This window comes from Hirsutella rhossiliensis (assembly GCF_020360975.1).
Source record: "Hirsutella rhossiliensis strain HR02 chromosome Unknown scaffold00018, whole genome shotgun sequence".
In the NCBI taxonomy this organism is placed as follows: Eukaryota; Fungi; Ascomycota; class Sordariomycetes; order Hypocreales; family Ophiocordycipitaceae; genus Hirsutella; species Hirsutella rhossiliensis.
The window spans coordinates 516,548-539,181 of record NW_025408684.1 but is presented as its reverse complement, the minus strand read 5'-3'; the positions used below and the strand labels follow the sequence as shown (position 1 = coordinate 539,181).

The 22,634-nt window shown below is 58.2% G+C and overlaps 5 protein-coding genes across 5 annotated transcripts; 2 read left to right on the top strand and 3 right to left on the bottom strand.

Annotated features, from left to right (window-relative positions):
• Positions 1-8,187: 8,187 nt before the first annotated feature.
• HRG_10959 (cation efflux family domain-containing protein) lies at positions 8,188-10,110 on the bottom strand (the record flags this gene model as incomplete). The annotated part of the gene is made up of 3 exons (XM_044869429.1): positions 8,188-9,720; positions 9,784-9,867; positions 9,967-10,110. 3 exons carry the CDS (start codon positions 10,108-10,110, stop codon positions 8,188-8,190), a joined length of 1,761 nt encoding a protein of 586 aa, XP_044715380.1.
• Positions 10,111-12,514: 2,404 nt separating this feature from the next.
• HRG_10958 (memo-like protein) lies at positions 12,515-13,559 on the top strand (the record flags this gene model as incomplete). Its single annotated transcript, XM_044869428.1, has 2 exons — positions 12,515-12,672; positions 12,731-13,559. 2 exons carry the CDS (start codon positions 12,515-12,517, stop codon positions 13,557-13,559), a joined length of 987 nt encoding a protein of 328 aa, XP_044715379.1.
• A 1,850-nt stretch (positions 13,560-15,409) lies between these two features.
• On the bottom strand, positions 15,410-16,891 carry HRG_10957 (uncharacterized protein; the record flags this gene model as incomplete). Its single annotated transcript, XM_044869427.1, has 1 exon — positions 15,410-16,891. The coding sequence occupies one exon, from the start codon at positions 16,889-16,891 to the stop codon at positions 15,410-15,412; it is 1,482 nt and encodes a 493-aa protein (XP_044715378.1).
• A 1,055-nt stretch (positions 16,892-17,946) lies between these two features.
• HRG_10956 (kinase) lies at positions 17,947-19,540 on the top strand (the record flags this gene model as incomplete). The annotated part of the gene is made up of 5 exons (XM_044869426.1): positions 17,947-18,224; positions 18,272-18,615; positions 18,672-18,994; positions 19,041-19,281; positions 19,374-19,540. 5 exons carry the CDS (start codon positions 17,947-17,949, stop codon positions 19,538-19,540), a joined length of 1,353 nt encoding a protein of 450 aa, XP_044715377.1.
• Positions 19,541-19,734: 194 nt separating this feature from the next.
• HRG_10955 (pregnancy-associated plasma protein-A domain-containing protein) lies at positions 19,735-21,012 on the bottom strand (the record flags this gene model as incomplete). The annotated part of the gene is made up of 2 exons (XM_044869425.1): positions 19,735-20,808; positions 20,872-21,012. 2 exons carry the CDS (start codon positions 21,010-21,012, stop codon positions 19,735-19,737), a joined length of 1,215 nt encoding a protein of 404 aa, XP_044715376.1.
• Between the last annotated feature and the right edge of the window lie 1,622 nt (positions 21,013-22,634).

The window sequence follows — 22,634 nt, the reverse complement described above, 5'->3', positions numbered from 1 at the left end:
TTGTGCAATAAGGAGCAGAGAGTCGAGTCTGCCCGAGACCAAAGCCAGTAGTATGGACCTCGCTTGATAGCACTGCAGTTAGGTTACCGGTCCCCATCTCTCCGCACCGCACCGCGCCTGCTGCTGCTTAGAGCAAGGTGTGCTTCGTACCCGGGCAGGGTCGTGGGCCTGAGTCTCGAGTGTTTCGTCCTCCCGCGTACCCGAAATGACGACTCAGACCCCAAAAGCGGGCTGCCCTTTTCTTATAAGCTCTGCTTGATTTTTTGTTTCTTTTTTGGCCGTCCCATGCAGTGCACGGCGTCTTCTTTTTCCCTCTCTCATCACTCCACGAAACATGGGTGGTTGCGGCAGGACGCGTTAAGCAGCAAGATTTAGTCTTGCTTCGCTCAGGGTCCTCCTGGATGGAGTCTGGGGCTCGCCAAGAACCACCATCACCACCATCACCACCATCACCACCATCACCACCACCACCACCACCGAGTTGTGCTGCGCGAGGCACGGGGTATACGGCGTGTATGTACATACATATTTATATGCGACTTGTTCTCTCTCCGTAGTGCACGCAACAGTGAGCACCCCCCGGTCTGACGGCCTACAGACTCTACGGGTCAGGAGGCTCCGGGGCCTCGGCTACGACACGCCCCTCCCTCCTTTCGAGGCTTGAGACGGGCGAGGCGAGCTCATTAAGCCCAGGGGCCGCTTACTACTGGCCATGCGGAGGTGCCGGGCGTTGGCTGAGCAGCGACCGAGGACATGGTTGTCCGTTGGCCCATGGCGTCTTGTGCTTGCGCCTAGCCTGTACAAAGATGCGAAGAGGGTAGGTACAGTAGCTTATAGCATATGAGCCATAAGTGAGCTCCGTAAATCATACAAATTTGACTGGCCGGTGCTAAATTGCACTCGATGCGGACTGCGGACTGCGGGCTGCGGACGGATGGACGGTACGGTACGGTACGTACCCGCCCGGCCGGCGATAGGTCATTGTGTTTTCTAGAAGCTTTCCTAGGGCGGTAATAAATGACGACATTTGCTGTGCATGCCCGTGCACTAAATTTATGGTTGTATGTACGAATGTCCTGTGGCTAAACCAGATGCACTGCCATTGGTTGGCTGGCGGAGTGATCTTGCGGGGAAAGGGGGCGCCACTCCTCGTCTGTGGCTGGTGCACATGGTTCAGGGATAGCCTCACCTCCTTTTCCAAGTGGAGACGATTATGCCTATTGTCTCCTTTTGCCGACGGTTTTATGCCACGAGCACGCGGCAGTACCTCCCTGTACGAAGAATGGGCGCCGGAAACGTGAGATTTGCCGCCAAAAAAAAAAGGAGCAATCATTGGCCCAGCAACTATGGACTACAGTACATTCATACGCGTGCAAGCATCGTCCGTCACCTTGAGGCCTGCTCCGCAAACGAGAGATTTGAGGCGTACAGTAGTAGTACAGTAGGCCGAGGTGCTGCACACGCCCAGTTCTCCGCCTCGGCGGCTACGGCAGCAGCTCCATCGCCGTGACAGGGGGGGGCATGCGGCATGCAGCATGCACTTTACCTGACTTGCCTTCCCTACCAGCCCACGTACTGCGTGCGTGTTCGGCGTGCTCAAACACATCCACCCCTAATCCTCCTCGACTGTCCACCGCCAAACACACACGACCTAACCGCAGCCTGACCGTCTCGAATCGAGGACGGGCAAGGCGGACAGAAGTGTGGGGACCGAGAGAAAACACGGCTCCTCCTACCGACCGCCCAGGCCCCCCCGTCGTGATGAGAGAGGAGGGAGGCAATTAAAAAAATTTGGCCGGTCCGGGGTCAGGGTCCCTGCGGGTGACAATGGGAATATGGGGTGTTGCAGAGAAACGCACACGCCGGGCCCCCCCGCTGGCGGCGACTTGGGGAGGAGAGGAGGTGGTTTGATGAAACTGCACGTCTCCGTGAGCATGTTGGCATGTCGCCCAGCCGGCATGGAAGGTGTAACTGGAACATGTATGTTCCTTGCCATCGAGGTCTGACCACTGACCCGAGCGGTGGCATATTGACGAGGTATATCGCATGCGGCTGAGCGAGCGAAACAGCAGGCGAAAGAAGAGGGCACTGCCTGCACGGGCACAGTAGATAATTACAGCATGTACAAGACAAGACTCGCCCTGGCGAATGCACTTGCACTCGTTGTACAAACGCAACCACCGCGATGCCTCTGCGGGGGGTCCAATGGATTCGTGACACCCGAGGACCAGGCACCGGTCTTGGACACCAGTTGCAGCAGTTTTCGTGCATACACGCGCGAACGTGGAGTGTCCGTACATTACATCCACTCGCTGCAAGTCAATTACAGGGTATACTTTCGTTAAAATATACATACACCTTGGCTTGGACATCAGCGGGTTTTCTTTATACCAGGTGTGTGAGTATTGCACGCCCAAAGTACTCCATATGTACCGCATGCACAGGCTCAGCGTCGTCCAAGGTTTGATACCTAGGAGAAAGGAAAAACCAGATTTTTCCTACATGTAAAGGACGAATATGCGGATACCTGCGGCGAGCTATACATGGCGTGCGTACTAAGCCGTCCACGAACTGCACACGCCTCTAAATAGTGCCTCCTCAGGAGACACGGCAAGGCAGGATGCGCGGGCTGCGTGTGGGAAGGAGCCATCGAGGATGCTTTTTTTTCTCGGATTAATAACGGGCATGCGCTCCAGGGCCTGCACTCCAGGGCCTGCACTCGTCGCGACAAACAAGGAAAGAGGCCGGCCAAACCCTGAGAAATCTCTGCATCCCCGGAAACCTCAGCAACAGCCGCCTCTCTCGGCCTCTGGGTCCCTCGGCGAGACGGGCCGGGCCCCTGTCCCAGCTGTCCGCAGCCTCCTCGATGCAAGCGCTTCGAGATAGGGGCGCAACAGAGGTAGGTGCCTTTGGGCGCGCTCCTCGCGGGCTCGCAGCAGCACCGCTTCCGCTGTGCCGGCGTTTCGAACCCAAAACTGCAGCGTCACATTGCATCCTCTCGATACGTCTGTTTCCGGCCGGCCTGTCTCGAACCTCTCCTCTCCCCTCCACCAACTCGAGCAGCTCCGGCAGGGTTGGCGGCTGCTGCCGCTGCTGCGACGGAGTGGAACGCTACATCATGTCGTCGTCCCGGCCAGGGCTAGCGGTATGCTCAGAGCATCTCGGCGGTTTAGATACAGCCAGACTGCCTGCGATTCCACAGCGAGCAAAGCCTTCCGCCGACAACGAGGAGCCATTGACAATCTCGTCTCGTGTGGCAGACGTCGGGATGCTGATTGCGGCACTGCTCCATCTGCAGCCATGGGCAATGGCGGTCAGACATGGTTGACAGCCACGCACATCTGGGGCTCGCCGAATTCATCACCGACGTCGCAATTTTTTCCCACTCGTCCCCAACCCCGACAATGTCGGCAAGGAAGTGTTCGCCGCCAATGACGATGCAGCCATACATCTCCATCAATGTACCGTGCCGGAGCTGCGAGACCCTCTGCGGGCCCGGCTAGCGGACCCCGACGACGACCTACTCCACGCTACTACGACCATGTGCCGCTTGGCCGGACCTGCAATGACACATCACACATGAGGCAAAGCCGAGCGTGCATGGCTGGCAGTGTCCATGACACACCAAGACGTCGCGCCAAAGTCTGCCGACGCGTCGCCTCTTGAGGCTATCAAGACACCAAACCAGGGAGCAATGAGGGTGCTGACTACGCACATGTAGTACCTCTTGCGGAAACCCAGGTGCTGGTTGTGCGAGACCTCATGTGCAAAGCGGACGACGGTTTCTTTGGCGTTTGCCGCCTTCAACATGCCTGGACATCCAGGCTTGCCATGACTTCGTCCGTGCTGCCCCAATAACGTTCATGTCCTCTTCTGAAAACGAGCTGGCTCAGCTACACCTTGCTGCACCCCGAAAGTACCGGGAGGCAGGGAACAAACGGGCTTTGCCCATTGGCATGCCTCTGCATCAAAAAGGGCGCTGTAATGGCCGCCGCCGGTCCATCGCCATCCCACCAACAACTCGGCCTCGACTTACCGCGGGCTCCGGACAAGGTTCAGTCGAGGGAGAAGTCAAACACCAAGGGGGGAGATGGTTGCATAACAAAGGAGACAACTCCGTCCGGGCCCGAAGACACCGGTGACTGGTTGGAGATACTCTCAGCCAGCCATGCTGCGCCATGGTCGGCTCGGTGTGGATTGGCTTAGATGCGGATCAAAGCACGGCCGTGAGGGCATGATGACCCAGCTCCACAAGAGCGGCCGAGGCCGGAGAGAAACAATGACGCTGCCAAGGCAATCTTGCATTACCAGCGCCCTGCCAGGAGATGGGATCTGACGGCATCTTGGTCTTTCCCGAGGCCGCGGGCCTGCATCTTACAGGTTTTGGCAGGGAGCTGAGGAGCAAAAGATATCCCGCATCTCAGACTTGCAGCAAAGACCGTCCCAGACTTGGCACAAAACGGACACCCCTACCCAGTCGTTGACATGTGGCCCGACTGATGTGAGCCATTCGCGCTGCTTGCGTGTCCGCACATGAACACGGGGAGCTATCCATGGGACGAGAGCCGACGCGCTGCACCGTATCGCGCAGGTATCCGTACCCTCCAAGGCAGAGTCCAAGGTGGTGGCGCGTGCCCGCGCCGTCGTTCGTGTTGCGTGCTGCGAGGCAGGTAGCCCGGCTTGGCAAAGCGTGGCAGGCTTGCGCGATGGGCAGAGGCCAAGTCGGTCGAGACATGGGGTGCATTATGCGTAAACAGGCATTCTCGTTCGTGAATGGGCGCGCGCCAACAGTTGCGATTATCCCACAGGCAAGCTGAGAGGCCTGAGAGGCTGACGGTTTTGCGGGGTGACGGGGATCGGCGGCGGCGCTACACACTCAGCTACGAACGGTACAGGCTCCACGAGAGAAGTGTCTGCAGCCAAGGGACCGAGTCATGGCCGCTTGATTCGCTGCTTGGCCCAGAGGACGAGATGGTCTGGGGACGTGAGACAGGCTCAAACACCACGGACTTGGAAGCAGCAGACGCGAAAGCATCTTTGTAGATGGCCCTGCATGGTGCTAGTGACCGAGACGGCAGCAGATGCGTGTGGCTTTGGGGGCCGTGGCGGCGGGAGGAGAGGGGGTGATGTTTGGATGTCAACAACGACGACGACGACTCATGTTGACATTTGAGGCTCGTCTTTGACAGCGCGACGTCGCCGGATGAAAGCCGGACTCGACCATCCATCATCTCCTTACTAGGCCGCCCGGCAGGGCCGAGTCGGGAGAGGCGGCGCGGGAGGCGAGAGAAGGTGGTGGTGAGTAGCGAGCAGGCTAGCGAGCAGGCTAACGAGACGACTAGGAAGACGATGTGGACATGGGATGGCCTAGAGCGAGTCAGTATGTCTTTATCATCGGGGTCAGTATCGGCCAGTTGTTTCTCGATGAAATTCTACGCCCATGTGTGAAGGGAAATGAAGAAGGGGGGGGGGGATGCGTCGATGAAGAGAAAGCCAAGCGCATCTACGGAGTTTGTCTGATACGATGCTCCCGGGCGACGCTGCGGAGTTTTCAGGCCGGCAAGGGACCCGTCGACGGCAACTCGACCACGCGAGGTTACATCATGGGTGAGGAGGAGGTGCGGAAAGTCTGGAGCCGAAGTGTTGTATTCGGCTCGAAGACCAAGATGCAGAAAGCCGAGATGCTGCTACGAATGCCGCGCCGGGGACCAACATGGTGTAAGTCGAATAAGACGGGCCATCATCAGCACTAGGACCGCCGTTGAACCACTACGAGTCAAAGGTGGTGGCTCTTCTACTCGCTGCTGCTACTGGCCGAGTGTTCCGCACCAATCCAAACAATGCTGACTCTGGCAGGGCAGAGTCAACATGCATGCGGGCTGGCGCGGGAAAGGGCGTCCATGGATGGGTATCTGCACCCCGACCGACCCTCGGGGAAATCGGGCATCGGGAAACCCAAAATACGATGGACTAGAAATGAGCAGAAGGAGGCAACATGGGCCAAAGGAGGGGAATGCGGAAATGAGACGATATCGAGAATCCGATGCGAGCATGAACGAGCCTCGGCAGGGTCCCCCCCTTTCTCGTTGGGCCGGGCCCCTCCCCCCTTTTTGGGCCATCCAACGGCCATGTGGAACGGGCTCGGGATCACAGATGACGAACGCTCCAATGCGTCTTCTTGCTGGTATCTTGATTCATTACTCTTGCAACCACGTCTTCCTCCGCTGACGGGGATTTTCCATGCTAGATTCCTAGCCTCTCGTTCTTTCGAAACAGTCGGCTCGCCCCTCCGGCTGTCCATCCTGGGCTAGTCTGTAGGACAGAGGCAGATGTGCGTGCGCAAACCATCTTTGATGCTCGCCACGTGTGCCCAACCTCTAGCATCCATGGACGTCCTTGTCGGCGCCGACTTTCTTTGGGTTTCCCAGAACCGACATCCTTCCATGATCGGGCGGGCGGGGCGAAGCGATCCAAGCATGCATCCCTTCCCATCTTGCCGGGTCCGTCAGGGGAGGGTTCCGCCATCTAAACCCGGCCGGCCGGCGGGTTGTGGGTGGCCATCGTCGATGACAGCCTTGTGACCGAGGGGGGGCTCGACGTCGTGAGGGGTGCATGAATGCGCTGGCCTCCCTGTTTCCTTGTCCAAATCTCGCTCCTCTCCGTTCGGCCCTTTCTGCTCCTGCCCCCTCTCTCCCTTCCGCTCCGCCCGGCCCCGTGCCCCGGAGCCATGGGCAAAGAGGCGCAGGCCGTCACCGGTGCCGAGCCCCGAGCACCTCCGCTTCAGCCCCTCTTCCTCTTCCACCTTCATTTCCAAGGCTGGCCTTTGCATGTCTCCCCTCCCGTAATAACCCCCCCCCCAGCCGGGATGACTATCTCGATGACGATATTCCGTGACAGGTGGGGAATAGAGAGAGATCTGTGCTGCTTTTGAGAGGAGCTGAATGTTCAGATGATTCTACACGCGACTCCTGGCCGTCTTGTGACAGCCGTCCCTGATTCCATCCTTGCATCCCATGTTGTAAGCATCGACTTTCCAGAAGGCGGTGGAAGCTGGGACTTCCCCCGTTGTTCAGCACCGCCGGACCGTTCCCGCTAGGAAAGGAACTGGATTTAGAAAGAAACGGGGGGGAGGGGGTGTGACTACCGCTACTTCTACTACTTCTCCTCCCATGCAAGTGCATGGCTGTGCTGCCATGGCCCTGAAGAGAGAGAGATTGCGACGATGGATTGTGCAAAGGGCCTTGCTGGCGTCAGTGCCTGCTGCCCCGGCGTGGTTGTCCAAATCTGCCTGCCAAGTTTGCCTTTCAATTCAGGGGGAAAGGGGGGAGGTGTTGGGACGATGAACCGGGAGACTCGCTGACGGGATGCTTGCGGCTCTCCCTCCCTTGGGGGAAAGGGGTGAGTTTCTCTAGACGGCGATGGGCGCACGTCAATGGGCAGAGGAAGGGGATGGACAGGCTGGTCAGCCCCCCCCTTGGCGAGGAGAGCACATAGCAGCCTCCTCGTACGGGGGCGTCCCAGCGATAGCTTCTCCCCTCCGCCGCGCGTCGCCGCACTCGTCCGAGGAGGGCGCGTACGGTCACGTCGATATCATTGCCCTCGTGTCTACAAGTCCAAAGAGCAGAGTCTACCGGTCCATTCAGTCGGGCAGATGCTCGAGAGCATGGCAACACTCCTTCCACAAGCCCCCGGCTCAGACCTCCTGCGGACATACCCCCTACGCCTTGTACACGAGAGCGGGTCGATTCTGCGCTGCGGCCATCTATTCTTTTCGCGTTCCCGCACCCGACCCATCACGAACCCTACCCTCAAGAACGAGCGGGTGCACCGCACAGTTCCCAGTTCACGCATCCCATCGGCTCGCCATCTCAGTCTTTGCCGCGCTAGCAAGCCAGCCCTTCGCACTCAACAACGCTTGGCTCCAGGGTAGTCCGGAGGCCATAAACAAAAGAAAAGGGGTGGAAAAGATACTAAGTAAGGAAATAAGCGTGACCGAAATATCCGTCTCGAGAGCCTCGGATCCCGTCCAGGGACCAGGCCCCGTCCAAAGTGTTGTACATGCCGTGCGTCGACGACAAACGAGCATCGCATCCGTATTGCACGGCGAGCCCCTTCACTCTCGCCCCTCCCATCGCCAGCGCTCATCTACTCGCGAGAATGGTACAGCCGTCCAGGGAACGCGTCCAGCTAAGACTGCTGACGAGGACCGGCGGCCCCGGCCTGCGATGAGTCACTACCTCGGCGAGTCGAAGGCTGCGACGAGGCGTCTTGCGTGGGACAGCACCCCTGCGCCTTGCAGTCGTCGACGCACGCCAGGAGGCAGGCGCTGTCGCCAGTGTTGACGACGGGCCCGTCCAGCGCAAGGGCCGCGGCGTCTCGGTCGTGCTGGTGCGTCTGGTCGAGGCAGAACTCGGGCTGGATGGTGGCGCTGTGGATGCCGTAGCCGTGAAGGCACTTGCGGGCCCGCTTGGCCAGCTGCATGTACTTTTCACCGCTGTGCGAGTTGATGGGGAACGACACTTGGAGGTGCAGGCTGGCCACCACCTTTGTGTCGGAGAGCTGCCAGACGTGGATGTGGTGGCAGCTGACGACGCCGGGCAGCCTCTCAATATCCTGGCGGATCTCCTGGATGCTGATGTTCTCGGGCGTTGCCTGCAGAAGGACCCTGGCCGTGGCCATGGTGAGGGGGATGGACGTCTTGAGGATGATGGCCGTGATGACGAGGGAGACGGCGGGATCGGCATAGACCCTGCCCGGCCAGTCGGTGAGCCAGATGATGAGGGCCGTGATGATAACTCCCACGTTGCCGAGCGCGTCGCCGAGGACGTGGAGCATCATGGCATTCATGCCCATGTCGGCGTGGTTGTGGCCGCTGGCCTTGGAGCCGGGCTTGCGGGGTAGCGTGTGGTTGTGGCCGTCGTGGACGCTCGAATCTCGGCGGGAGCGGCGCTTCTTGGGGACCGAGGTGCAGCGCGACTTATCGTTGACGGTCCCGTGGTCACCCTTGGCGCACGCGAGGAGAGGCGACTCTTCATTCGCCTCGGTCTCCGAGTCTGCCACAGGAGACTCGTCGCCCGTGTCGCTCTCAGCCGTCTGGCCCTGGTTGGACGAAGAGGCGGCGAGGCTGGCGGCGATGATATCCTGCCGAAAGCTGGCCGGGTGGATGCTCATGTCCTCGATGCTGGCGAAGCGCGAATGCCCGCTCTTACTGGACTGTCGGCGGCGGCGGCCTCTGGGCTGGGCAGATGAGCGGCTGCTCTTTGCGTTGGACTCGTCGTGGCCCGCGGTGTCGGCTCCGAATCGAATGCGGCGGGCACTGTCGGGATTGTCGGACCCGGATCGGTCAGGGCCGGCATTGGTGGCTCGCCTGACAACGACCTCGGGCAGGACGTCGTTGACGGGGCCATCCTCGTTTGCAACATCTGTTCTCAGTGTACCCTGCTCCACATCATGGCCGTGGTCGTGCTGGTGACGGTGGCCGTGGCCCTCTTCATGGTCGTGATCATGGTCGTGATCGTGAGAATGTCCGTGGCCTCCGAGAACAACGAAGCCGAGCAAGTTGGAAAAGAGGCCGGCGCAGCCGACGATGAGGATGAGGCGCGGGTTCTTGATCTCGGGGGGCTCGACGAAGCGGGTGAGGGCCTCGAGAACGATGGAGACGCAGAGGGCAATGAGGAAGACGGCGTTGAAGAAGGCACCGAGGATCTCGGCACGCACCCACTACGGGGGAGAGGCGATTAGCCCAAGGTTCTCCGGGGAGGGAACGGGTCTTGTGCAACATACCCCGAATGTGAACTCGTCCGTCGTCTCCTTTTGCGCGGCGACGACAGCCCACAAGCCGATGAAGAGCGAAATGATGTCGTTTAGCTAGAGGGCCATTGTCAGTACAAAGTAGGAGCATGCGAGGGGTATTCGTTTTGGCGGGGGAAGCGCAGGGAATGCTTGCGAGGGCCGGGCGCGACGAACCATGTGGAAAGCATCGGCAGTCAGTGCGAGGGAGTGGGCGAGGAAGCCGGCGATGAGCTCGAGGAGGAAAAAGGCCGTGTCGATGACGAGCATGACCTTGATGCGGGTGCTCTTGGACCACGCCCATTTGGAAGAGCCCGCCATGGTGGCGACGAGGGGCGCGCGGGCGGTCGGCGGGCGGTCGGCGGGCGCGTGGAGGACCGCGAGCGAGGGATTGGCGATGCAGTCGACGGCCTTGTCACGGGGTGGTGAAGCTGCGTTGGGCAAGGATGATGAGGATGGAGGCGGTGGTGGTGGGCGGACGATGACGAGACGAAAAATCAGGGCCCGGTTCCCGGAACAGCACCACGGCTGCAGGTGCAGCGGGCACCTGGGCTGCTGTTGAAGGCTCTAGCGAGTGGCGAGGGGCCTATACAGACAGTACTTGCGGCGTGGAGCCTCGGCGTGGAGTCTCGGCGGCGGGGTGTCGTGGCAGGAAGTACAGGTACAGCGAGCACGCGATGGTTGATTGATAAGCCGGCGGGCGGGCCTCTGGAGCGGAGGACGCTGAACTATGAGGGCATTGAAAGGCGAAGGACTAAGAAGAAAAGAAAACGACAAGAGGCCGGAGGAGGAGAGGGAGGAGAGGGAGGAGAGAGGGAAAGCAGGAGTGGGAAAAACGAGAGAGAAGGAAAAACAAAAGGGCGTGAAGGGGCGGGAGGGATGCTGCTTAGTAGGTACAGTAAGTAACTTACCTAGTACGTACTATAGCAATAGGTACCTAGGTAATAAGACGAGCGGGCCATGGACTCGACAGAGGCCGACGACCAACATACATACATGCACACACATACATGCAGATGACGGGGAGCAAACAATGTAGGAATGGGAGCAGCGCGCACCGGGTGGCGCGTGGGATGCGATGGCCGGTGCACATGGCAGGCAGTCAATGGCCTGATTGCGGAGGGACTCGCCGTCTTGGCCGCTCTGCCAGGGCACGAGCACTCACTCCTCTTGCGTGATCGCTGCACAGGAATAACGAAGGGAAAGCTCGCGGCGACACACGTCCGGCGTCACATGCTGCAGGCCCTGGTTGCACCGCATCGGGTAGCGGCCGTGGGGGGAGGGGGGGGGGAGGGCACCGGCGCCGACAGCGGAGCGGACCCCTTCTTTTCCACTGGCCCTGGACGGACAACGGGGACGGTCCCTGCTCCGTTCCAGTATCCAAGGGGGTTCCAGCTGTCGGAGGGCGCCACAGCAGGGCCACGTGTAGGTGCTCGACGGAGGTAACAGCGGCCATTTATTAGACTTGTTGCCATGATGTGTGCGCTGTTTGTTTTCTTTAGCAAGTATTGCGTGCATGCATGTGTGTGCATGCACGCATGCAGGTGCAAGGATGAGCCCGCTTCCCGTCACCGGAGCCGGGGCCGTCGATAATGGCACAAATATAACTAACATCCGTCCCTACGGAGTACAGGCACACGCAAATGTAAACACCGTCAGGCGGGCGGATGAGGCAACAAGGAGCGGAGAGACACGTGCGGCATGAGAGAGTCATCGAGTAGCCGCCCTGCTTCCCGAAACGCGAAGCCACTCGTTCCGCTACATTCTTGCTTCCCCTGTGGCAATTCCCCGGCTCGAGCCGAATCTGCCCCTTCGTCTGTGCTCTCTCCAGGTGAAATGACGCAGGGTAGGTAGGTACAGTAGGTGAGTAGGCGGGCAACGACGGCATGCCGAGGCGGTATGCGAGGTCGCAGAGCAATCCCCCGCTCGCAAAAGATCCCATGATTACCTGCATCTGACGGCTCGGCGCTTCTCGACTGCTTCCCTGTTTTCATTGTTGGGTAGTTCATTGCTTTGACGGCGCAACCCATTCGTGTTCGGATCGGGCCGCGGCTCTGGCAAGTCTGACAGCCACCTAGAAAATGCGGGCATCTACATTGCCTCGCACCTTGCACGGACTGTGTGCAGACACATCTTGGTTCACAATGCTGTTGTGCGTGCCGGCGAAAACAAAAACGTGGTGGACGAGCCGAGTTTCACCCATCTGACGCTGGCATGCGAGTGTCGACAACAGATGCAGAAGAGGTGAATACTTCCCCGCCGCGGGTGGGCAAGGGACGTGAGAGAAAGGAAACCCAGCCCTGACCCAGCATGACGTGCCGCGACGCGCCGACCGGGCCGGGAGAGGCGCGCGGAGACGTTCCGGAGCCCCCCCCCGGGATCCAAAGTGGGGCAATACCGCGCCAAGGCCGGGCGCCGGGGGACCGCTCATCCCGATGAGGAACGGGGGCCTTGTGTAAGAGCTCCGGAGCATTGGAGGGTTTTAGTAAACACAGCTGTGAGCTCTACAATACCCATCAACACAGGCGTAGGACGTGCTCCTTGGATCAAGGCTCAATTCAATGCACAGGGTGCCCGGCTACGCGCCGCCAGCAGCAAGGTACCTCGATTGCCGTACCGCCCCTCAACCCGCAACCCCGCATGCCGAGCGCGGCGCAGACCGTCTCTCCCCATCACCAACGGCCTCACGCAAAACCGAGGCGAGCCCGAGGCAGCATCGAAAACAATGGCCACCCGCCCCGCAGGCAAGGCAGGCTCCTGGTACCTGAAGGATCCGCAGCGTCTCCATGCCCGGCTCGACGAGTACCTGGCCGCGGTGCCGAAGCCGCAAGACTCGTCGTCGCTGCCGCTGCCCGTCCCCGGGGCCCGCCTGGTGATTGCGCCGTGAGTCGGGTTGATTGCGCTGCTGCCGAAACCAAGGGGGCTGACGATGCCGCAACAGCCATGCCGGCTACGACTACTCTGGGAAATGCGCCGCCTGGGCCTACAGCTGCCTCGACCTCCGCAACGTCAGGCGCGTCTTCGTCCTCGGGCCCTCGCACACCTACTACCTCGAGGGCTGCGCCGTCACCGCCTTTGCCAAGTACGCCACCCCCTTTGGCGACCTGACCGTGGACCGCGAAACCGTCCAGCAGGTCAAGCAAGCCGGCGCCATGGCCGACATGCCGCAGCGCAACGACGAAAGGGAACACTCGCTCGAGATGCACCTGCCCTACCTCTACAAGTGCTGTGAAAGGACCTTTGCCTCGCCGCACGACTTCCCCGCCATTGTGCCCATGCTCGTCGGCGACAACGACCTCGACGAGGAGAAGAGCGTGGGCCGCGTCCTCGTGCCCTATCTCAAGGACCCGCACAACGCCTTCATCATCAGCTCCGACTTTTGCCACTGGGGCTCGCCCTACCAGTACACGGCCTACTCCGCCGACGAGACCCTCTCTGCGCTCGTCAATCTGGACAAGCACGACGACGCCCCGCGCGGCGCCCCCATCCACGACTCGATCCGCTGGCTCGACGAGGCCGCCATGGACGCCGTGGCGAGCGGCAGGCACGACGCCTTTGTGGCCAACATCCAGAAGACGCGCAACACGGTGTGCGGCAGGCACCCCATCGGCGTCGCCATGGCCGGCCTGGAGCTCCTGGCCAAGGAGGCTGGCAACGGCGGCGACGAGACCAAGTACAGGTTCAAGATTGTCCAGTACGACCGCAGCAACTTGGTCAAGCAGCCGGACGACTACAGCGTTAGCTACGTCTCAGCATATGCCGTCCTGTAAAGTTGGCGACGGAGACGAGGTTGACAAAGGGTGACACCACATTCATCTGGCCCATTGGCTTGCTTCAGGGTTGTCAAGTGCGCGCGCGTATGCGGCAGGGGATGATGAGATTTAAGAGCGTCTAAATGCCAAAGGGATGATTAAATTCTGCCATTGTGACCAAGGCAAAGAGTCGACCGTCTCTACTATCTTGCGCTTTGTGACTTGTCGTCCCAGATCTAATCTTGCACGACTACCTAAGTCTTTTGGAGTGAATGGAAAGCAGATACGATATCCACCAGCTTCCCCCGTCTCTCAACCGAGACCGCCAGGCTCCGAGTTGGAAGGCAGCGGGGGAACCACGCCATCACGTAGAGGAAAGAGAGTCTGAAGTGGGATCAAGAGTCAGTAAAGAAGGGAGGGACAGGTCTTTACGTAGAGGAAAGATACTCCGAACTTGTCTCGCGAGAGTACCTGTCGGCAAGAGATGTCAGACACCTGAAGAAGCCACAGGCGCTTTCCTTGTCTCTTCCGGTTGTAAGTGTAGCAAGAAGAGTACTTCCAGACAAGACTCGCAGGACATGGGGGAAGGCACGCCGCTGGGAAACGACGATTAAAACCGTCAAACGTGTCAAAGAACTTTTCATTCTCTTTCATCCTCTTATCCATCCTCTCCATCCTCTCCATCCTCTCCGTCCTCTCCATCCCAGTCCAGTCCTAGTCTTGCCTAGGGACAACTTCACCCGTGTTGAGACTCAGAATGGTGATCTTCGTGGGCATGTTCATCACAGTCATCAACTTCGGCCCTGCAAACTTCAATGATGTCCTTCAATGACGTTATTGATCCCAGCCAGGGCCAGATTAAACCATCTTTGGTGAGGTAGAGGGGGCCAGCAATACTGTGGTGCTTGGTCCCTGAAACCGTGCAAAAGCCATACATTTTCCCTCGCGTGCTCGTTAGTGATCGATGGTGAAGTGTGATGTTTGTTCCCATTGATGCAGAGGCTCAGATCATGCCAGTGAGATTTGAATGGTGCGCGTATGTGGCATCGCATTCGTTGAGTCCGGCAGCCCGCCCACGATGTCGGGCTTGTCATCACTGCCTGGCTGCACTTGACCAAGGGATTCCTGCTCAAAGTAATGTCAGAGAGTCGCGCACTTGCCGACTGACAGGACGGACAGGGGCTTGATTGGATGGCACTCGCTTCCAGGAGTGGATGGCACGATGGAGATGGATGAATAAATCCAGGCTTGTTCCTTTCTCTGGTCACTTGCCCGGCCTGGACGACAAAGCAGGCCCAACGTGGTGCAGGAGTGTGAAGAAGGATGGAGAGAGAGGGTTGTTGGTGGACATTGGACAATGGGCGGCTTTGTAGGTAGTCCGTAACTACCTGCTACGGAGCTTTAATGCTCCAGGCCGTATTACCTAAGCCACGCTAATAGGGGACCAAGGTTTGCAGCCACATTGCCACACAACCTTGCAGCCTACAATGAGGCGCACGTGGCTGACGGCCGGCAGTCTAAATCTGCCGAAGCCACAAAACTTGCGACCGCCTCGAAATTCTCCTCGCCCGCCAAAAGCAAACAACGGGCCACCCTCATGCGCCACGCGGAGAAGAGACATCTGCTGCCTGTCTTGACTTCGAGACAAACGTCGACACCGTCTGCCCTGCAGAGTGTGACTGCTCAAATCCTGTTTTATACTCTAGACTGACTGACTGACTGACTGACTTAAGACACTACCAGGTTAAAACGTCATAAGCAGTATTGCGTGTATTCTATCGACTTGAATCGTCACCCAACTCCAGACATATACTTGAAGACAATGCGAAACTGATGCTGTCCTCGACGCTCGATAAGAAACCCGTCATTCAAGAGACCTGGTCCGCGTCTCTAAACAGCTCCCCCTCCACCTCGTGAGGACACAGCTTTTCCCACCGCAGCCTCGTTCCCTTGTCCGTGGGGACCCCTTCCATGAGCTGCGGCGTCCCGGCCTTTTGCCGCTCCTCGAGCAGCCTGCGCGACCATCCGTGCCACCATGTCTGGTTCCACTGCTTCTCGCGCCAGCTCTTGTCCACCGAGTTGTGGTGGATCATGACGGGCACGCTGCCCACGCAGATTTCCGTGTACAGCGGCATCGTCTCCCACCGGTCGGGCCCGTCATCGAGGAGCCGGAGCACCGCCGCCTCTTGGGGCACGTCCGTGGGCATCGGGGCCTTGGCGGCGCAGTCAAAGATGCCCTGCTGGCCCACCTGCGGCTCCAGAGCCTTGTCGTGTCGGATGTAGCGGGAATCGAACTCTGCGTTGGCCGTCTGGTGCCCCAAGAGGGACCAATAGTCGAGGCCAATGCCAAACTCAAAGGGCTTCCCGCCAGGTGCATGGGACGCTCGGTAGGCCTGGTGTGTAAAAGCCGGCTTCAGATAGTCTTGGACGGGCAGGTTCAGGACGTGGGACGGAGCCGGCCGGGCTCCGGGCCGATTGGGAACCACCACGTCCAGCCAGTCGTCGAGAAGAGTGCGGTGGCGGCGGCGCATCACCTCGCGATGAATCTCTTGCTCCCCGTACATGTCGGCAAAGATGCTCTGGTCGCTCCCATGGTAGCACTCATCTGAGCGGCCCGAGCCGTTGTCGAACCAAGCTGCCGTTCGCTGGGCACACTGGTCCAGCCTCTCCTTGGCCTTTTCCAGCATCGGGCGCACGGCTCCGACGGGGCCGATGATGTAGCCCGAGTTGAGGTACCGGGTGCGGAAGTTGCTGAAGATGTTGCGGCCGAGGAGCGTGTCGGCGTTGCCGCGACGGAGGTCCATGGGCAGCGGCGACTCCGGGACGGGGTAGCAGGCCACGGTGTGGAGCTGGTTGGGCGCGCAGCGCTTGCCCGCTCCAAAGATGACCTGGGAGCGGATGCCCTCGCGGTCAAAGGCACGGCCCATGCGCCGGGCGACACGGGCGTCCTCCTGGGCGACAATGGCCCGGTACCGCGCGATGAGGACCTCGACCGGCAGTTGGAACCAAATGTCGTAGCTGTCAATCATGAAGATGAGCTCGTCGTCGAAGCCCGGCTGCTTGCGGCGCTCGGCATCGTTGACGTACTCGAGGCCGGCGGTGATCTTGGCCAAGTGCGAGCCGCCGCCGCGGAGAGCCTCGTCGCCGTCTTGCGCCTCCCAGCCAATGATGTGGGGAGTGGGATAGCCCAGGATGGTCAGAGTGAGCAGCGTCTTGCACAGGTTGACGTTGCTCCGGGTGGCGGGAAGCAGGAGATGGAGCTTTGTGTTGTTGAATTCGGAGCCCGGTGATGGACTGCCGGATACAGGTATGGAGGTGGCGGCCGCGGGCCCGTCTGACCCTGCTGTCATGGGCCATGGCCGACTTTGAAGCCCAGCATTTGGTGGTCGAGGGGCCTTTGGTAGGCAAGTTGCCGGGTTAGTCCATCACCTCGAGTCTTGATACACGCGCACTCGCACTCACAGGGAGAAGTAGAGCAAAGACGAGAAAGCTAAAGACGAAACCAACGGACACGAAAATGAGCGGCCGTCTCGGGGGCGAGCTCAGAAAAAAGGTCGTCATGACGAGGCCAAGAAGAGAAAGAAAGAATGAATGAAAGAGAAGGAAGAAGACGAATGGCTCTGAAAAGGGAGCTGAGGCCGACGCGACGAGTCGGGGAAAAGAGTGAATGCCTACATGACGAAAAGGGGCGACAAGGGAGAAGCGAGAGCGAGAGAGCGAAGATGAAGAGAAATGATGATGATGCTTAGACGGAGACGGAGACAGGGAAAGGCGGCGTCAAAAGCAATGTGCTAGGCTGATGCCGTTTTCCCGTGTCTCATTGCGGCACAACCAAGGAAAGATGGCGAAGGGTGGGCGCAGCAGCCTCTCTGCCTGGGGATTGACGTCTCCCCGGCGCTTCTTGATTGGCTGAGTCCATAGTTAAAAGGTCGATGCGAAGCCTGGACTCTGTCAATGACCGGGGAGTGGGTCAATCTGCACAGCCGCGACCGCCTCACGGGCTAGCCTGGCAGGCCTGGCAGTCGGGGGGTTTCGGCTCAGTCATTGATGCGCGCTCTGTTGAGACGAGTCGACTGTTGCGGGTTGGACAAGTTATTATCCCCGTTTCTTCACCTTGGTTTCTGGCCCTGTTGAGTCGAGCAAGCGCAGGCGTACTCCGTAAGAAGCACAAGGAACCCATGGAGAAGAGATGGAAAGAAGCCAAGAAGACAAGGTTACGAATTTGTTCAAGACAGACAATTTAGCGTGCATACACTCTATTGCCCACGGTTGGCAGCAGAGTTGGAGAGGCCAACCAACAGCCAACCAAGTTTGGCCGATATTCGATGCAGGGTAAGTTAGATGACCTCGGGACTGAATGACGGGCCGACGACTCTCCTCCACCACACCGCGCTTGACGACAACCATGGTAAGCGCATCAACCGCCGCAACACCGCGGGCTCTCTATCAAAACCCGTCCCGGAGATGGTCATCTCTCTGGAACAAGCGCGCCGTTGCCTCGCAGCCCAAACCGGTGGCCCACATCATCGACGAGCCCATCGACGAGGAGCTGCTCCCGGGCCATCGCCTGACACGTTTCCATCCGACGCGGCCCGGCGAGGTGCTGGACGGCAGATTCAAGACCATCGCCAAGCTCGGCTATGGCACGAGCTCTACTGTCTGGCTGGCAGAGAATCTCCGATTGTAAGTCTCGCCCAGTCATGCGAACCCTCGGCCTAACACACCATCAGTAAGAAATGGAGGAAGTCGTCGGTTCCTCGCTACGTTAGTGTCAAGATCGCGGCCCTCGATATAGAGGCAACCTGGGAGACGAGAATATCCAGGCTCATTGCCGAAGCTCAGCCATCACACGAAGGCTTAGACTTCATCCGGATACCCGTCGACGAGTTTCGACTGCCACAACCAGAGGGAACACACTCCTGTCTCGTCTACACGCCCATGAGAGAAACTCTCTGCCAGCTACAGAGCAGACTGCGGCGACAGAGACTGGCACCGCCCCTGTTCAAGTTTTTCCTCTACTGCCTCCTCGAGGGGCTGGACTATCTGCACACTACATGTCATCTCATCCACACGGGTAAAGCCTCGCGACACCCCTCGCTAGACACTTGCTTGCTTACCACGCCCTGCCAGACATCAAGGACGACAACATCATGGTGACAATCGAAAGCGACGCCGTCTTGGCCGAATTTGTCAAGCTCCACAAGAAGAACCCACAACCTGCGCATGTTCGAGCCGACGACGGCCGTATAACCTACCTCTCCCAATCCGACTTTGGTCCTCTGAAAGGCCCACGACTGCTGCCCAAGCTAGCCGATTTCAACCTCGCCTTCCCCGGACTAGCCGGGGATGAAGGCCACCTCTCCGCCATCCAGTCTCACCGGTTCCGCGCCCCAGAGGTGATGCTCGGTTGTCCGTGGTCGTATAGCACCGACATCTGGAATCTCGGGCTCCTGGTAAGCATATGGTCATGTCTTCCACTGGCGACACTGACATTGGCAGATGTGGAACCTATTAGAAGGCATTAGCCTGTTCGACCGCCCCGCTGGTTACGATGGCGAATACGATGCACACGTCCATCTCGCCCAGATGGTTACCCTACTCGGAGACCCGCCCAAGGAACTAATCGAGCGGGAGCGGTTCTTTCGCAAGCACCAGCTCAAGACGCCCGTCATGAACCCGCGCGGCAAGGAGTGCAAGAACATGAATGAGTTCTGGGGTGGTCCGTTTTTCGACGACCATGGTAGGTCAGAAAGAGACATGTTGAGTTCATAAGCCGACTTATAACATATCACATTTTCCGCAATGACCTTCTGGGAGGGAAAAGGCTGGCAGAGACGGTGACAGAGCTGGCCGGCCACGAGAAAGAAGCATTCCTCGACCTTGCTTCCGACATGCTACAGTGGTTGCCCGAGAAGCGAAAGACGGCCAAAGAGCTACTGCAACATCCCATTTTCGATTCGCTGAACCGAGATCGTGTCCGATGGCAGAGAGGTGGATGACAGTACCTACATCGCCGGGTTTCTCCAACGAGGAACGTATTTCTTTGCATTTCTGCTGGTCGGGCCTGGGCTCAGCGCCAGTGGCAGTCTATGGGTGTTATTGATTACAGACGTGCGTTCCTCCTGGTCGTACGTGCCATGCGCGACTTTGTGGCTCACAGAGGTTGGCTTTGAGCAAGATGCCGACGGCGTCGTCAGTAGGGATCGCCATTCTGGTCCGGCAACTCCTCCGCCGGCGACATCTCGGGAGACGCAAAGTGGTCCTCGAAGCAGACGGTGCTGTTGCTGTATTTTGAAGTTGTATCTTGCCCACGGGCGTCGAACAGGGATGCTGGCGTCTCCTTTACGGGCCAGTCGAAAGCCTTGCAGTAGCTGTCTGTGCCGCAGACCGTCTCGACGATATATTTCTGGTTCTTGGGACAAAATTCGTCGAATCGGTCGAGGTCGGGCTTGGGCATGATCCACGGGAGCAGGTCAGCCGTCCGGGACTCTAGACAAGCGTCTACGCTCGCGTACTGCTCTCCCGCCAGCTTGTAGAGCCCCCAGCGGCAAAAGTTCTCTGTCCCGCAGTAGCTTTCACGCGTTTCTTCGGCTCTGCCGTCGGCCTTTGGGTGGCACTTCCGGTAGGCCTGCCTCCAGCTCTCCGGGTCAGGATAAAACGGGCGCTTGGTACGCACATTGTCGGTGGAGTTGAGAGGAGCCAGCGCAATCTCGGGCGCGGCCGTGCCGCTCGCGCGGTACTTGGTCCATAAGCTATGCAGGCGAGTGATCTGGCCAGGGGTAAACATGCCCTCATCTGGGCCGTAGCCCATAAAGTTATTGCCGGGACAAGTGAAGACGTCTTCGTAGCAACTCTTCGGGGTAGGAGGCGTGTCGTCTATATAATCGCCGCCGTCGTTACAAATGTCCTCGAATGAATGCAGTAGCCCGAACCAGTGTCCAATCTCACGTATCATAAATCGTTTGTCAAGTGAAGCGAATAACTTATCGATCACGAGGCCGTCGAGCAGGGGTCCATCCGGGCTTTCCAACTCAACAGGGAATGTAGCGGCTCCTCCCTCGATACGGACCCGTGGCTTCATATAATTGGTATAGTATATGTTGAGCGTGCTGCTGCCTCCCTCGTGGAGTGCCTTCTGCATATCGGCATTGCGACCTCCTAACCACTCAGGTTCTCTAACCCATTGTGCGTCCTTTAGCTTGAAGGATATATCGGCAGGTCTATAGTTCGTGTTCATAGTCTTTAAGTTTTCGTGAATGTCATCCTCCTGCTAGAGTATGAGCTGCCTTTTGCTCCCAAGCTTGATCGCGAAGCGAAGCATTAAACTTACGGTAACAGTGAGGCTGCCCGCCTCCGGGCCCACGTTCTCCGATTCCATGATAACGTGAGCATACACCTCAACAATGATCTGTGAATGATTGATGGTATGATTTCTTTCCATGGCAAGCATCTGTTCATGCGCGTCGTACATCCTTTGGTTCTGGCTCGGGTCCGGGCATCGCCGACTCCTGTAACGCGCAACGTCCATGTCGTCAGGACAAGGGGCCGCAAGGGCAGATGCAGCCAACAGGCCAGTGAGCAAGACAATCGCTAGCATAGTTCTGTGTAAAGTGTCACAATTTACGGACTCTGAGTTGGAGACTGAGGAGAGGAGCTGGAGCGACTCTGAGGTTTTAGACCAAGACACTGGCCTCCTTGTTATCTACAGTATAGACACGTATACGTAGGAGCACGCCATCGACCGCGCCCGCCCTGGTATTTTTCGGATCTGCTTCGGCTCACCCACTTGTAAAATCGTGCAGCATCTCGTTCATGTGACGTAATGATAATAATGGAGGGCTCGGGTTATCTAGTATAATGGAGCTCTCTATAACAGAACCGCTGCCTTGAAAATGCCTTCTAGATATGAATCAAAGGAGGCCCTATGAGTCAGGAGATTACGCCTGTAAGGGCATGAATACGGGATTTTGTATATCATCGCTTTGTGCGGGATAAGTTGTATAGCATTGGCGTTGATTTGTGCTTGGCGATATATAAGCGGAACTGCCACAATCTGCTGACACGATAATAGTTCGTTTCGAAACTGCTAGCAAGAGCCACTAATAAGATGAGCCAGGAGGTGAGCAGAGTCAGGGCATCAAGGCAAGCACCTTTTCCCCTTGAAGTTGTAGCCTTTGTATAAGAACGTATAAGAAGTATAACTTAGGTACAGACTCTCCTTTCCCCCTTGTTGCGCTAGTTATCTAAGGCGACGAGAGGTACCTATACCTATAAAAGCTTCTTCTACGTCCCACTAGATAGAATATAATGTGTATGACTGTTTTTACTTATATACCATAGGAACCCGTTAGATAGGCCATGTCTTGGCGATCGACAACGGCGGGGGCATCCAACCAGAGTTTTCGGAGGACAGATCGTATTTAAACCCACTTATTCGAAGGCTCCCCATCGCCAAGACCTAGCCTATTTAACGAGTTGCCACGGTATATTAGCCCCCTTTCACCTTCTGCTATGCTCTCGAACTCCTATTCGAGAAGACCTATGGGAATGTTTTGTCTGACAGGAAGTATGCAAGAGAGATGGGCGTTGATACAATCGCTTTCGGCTGCCTGAAAAGAACGGCCGTCCACTAGATCGGATCGCTGGCTCTTTTGACACAAACGAAGGACTGCCAAGATTTATCTCTACCCGTACCTGTACGTATTTATTATGAATCGAGTAGAAACCTCGCTATCGAATCTGCCACCTCTTTGGCCTGGTCTAGCTGTCTGTCCAAGCCCCGCCGCTTACCACTACGAGCCCGCGAAGATCTTATGGGCTGCAGATAGCTATGTTTCCAGCTTGATTGGACTGCAGCTTTTGGCAAAGTAGCCAGCTACCCGCCTTCTTCCGTCAGTCCGATACTGTCGTCAATCGGGTGCGTTAGCCCTTGACTTTCTACCCGCGTCCAATATCATGTATATGCTTCACCCGGTCCAGTCTGACTTGCCCGACACCAAGCTTGCAATGTAATGCTTGCCGTAGACCGTGCTCGATTCACTTACAGGACGGAGCGCTTTCTTTGCTGCCGCTCAATGTCATGACCCGTCCTTG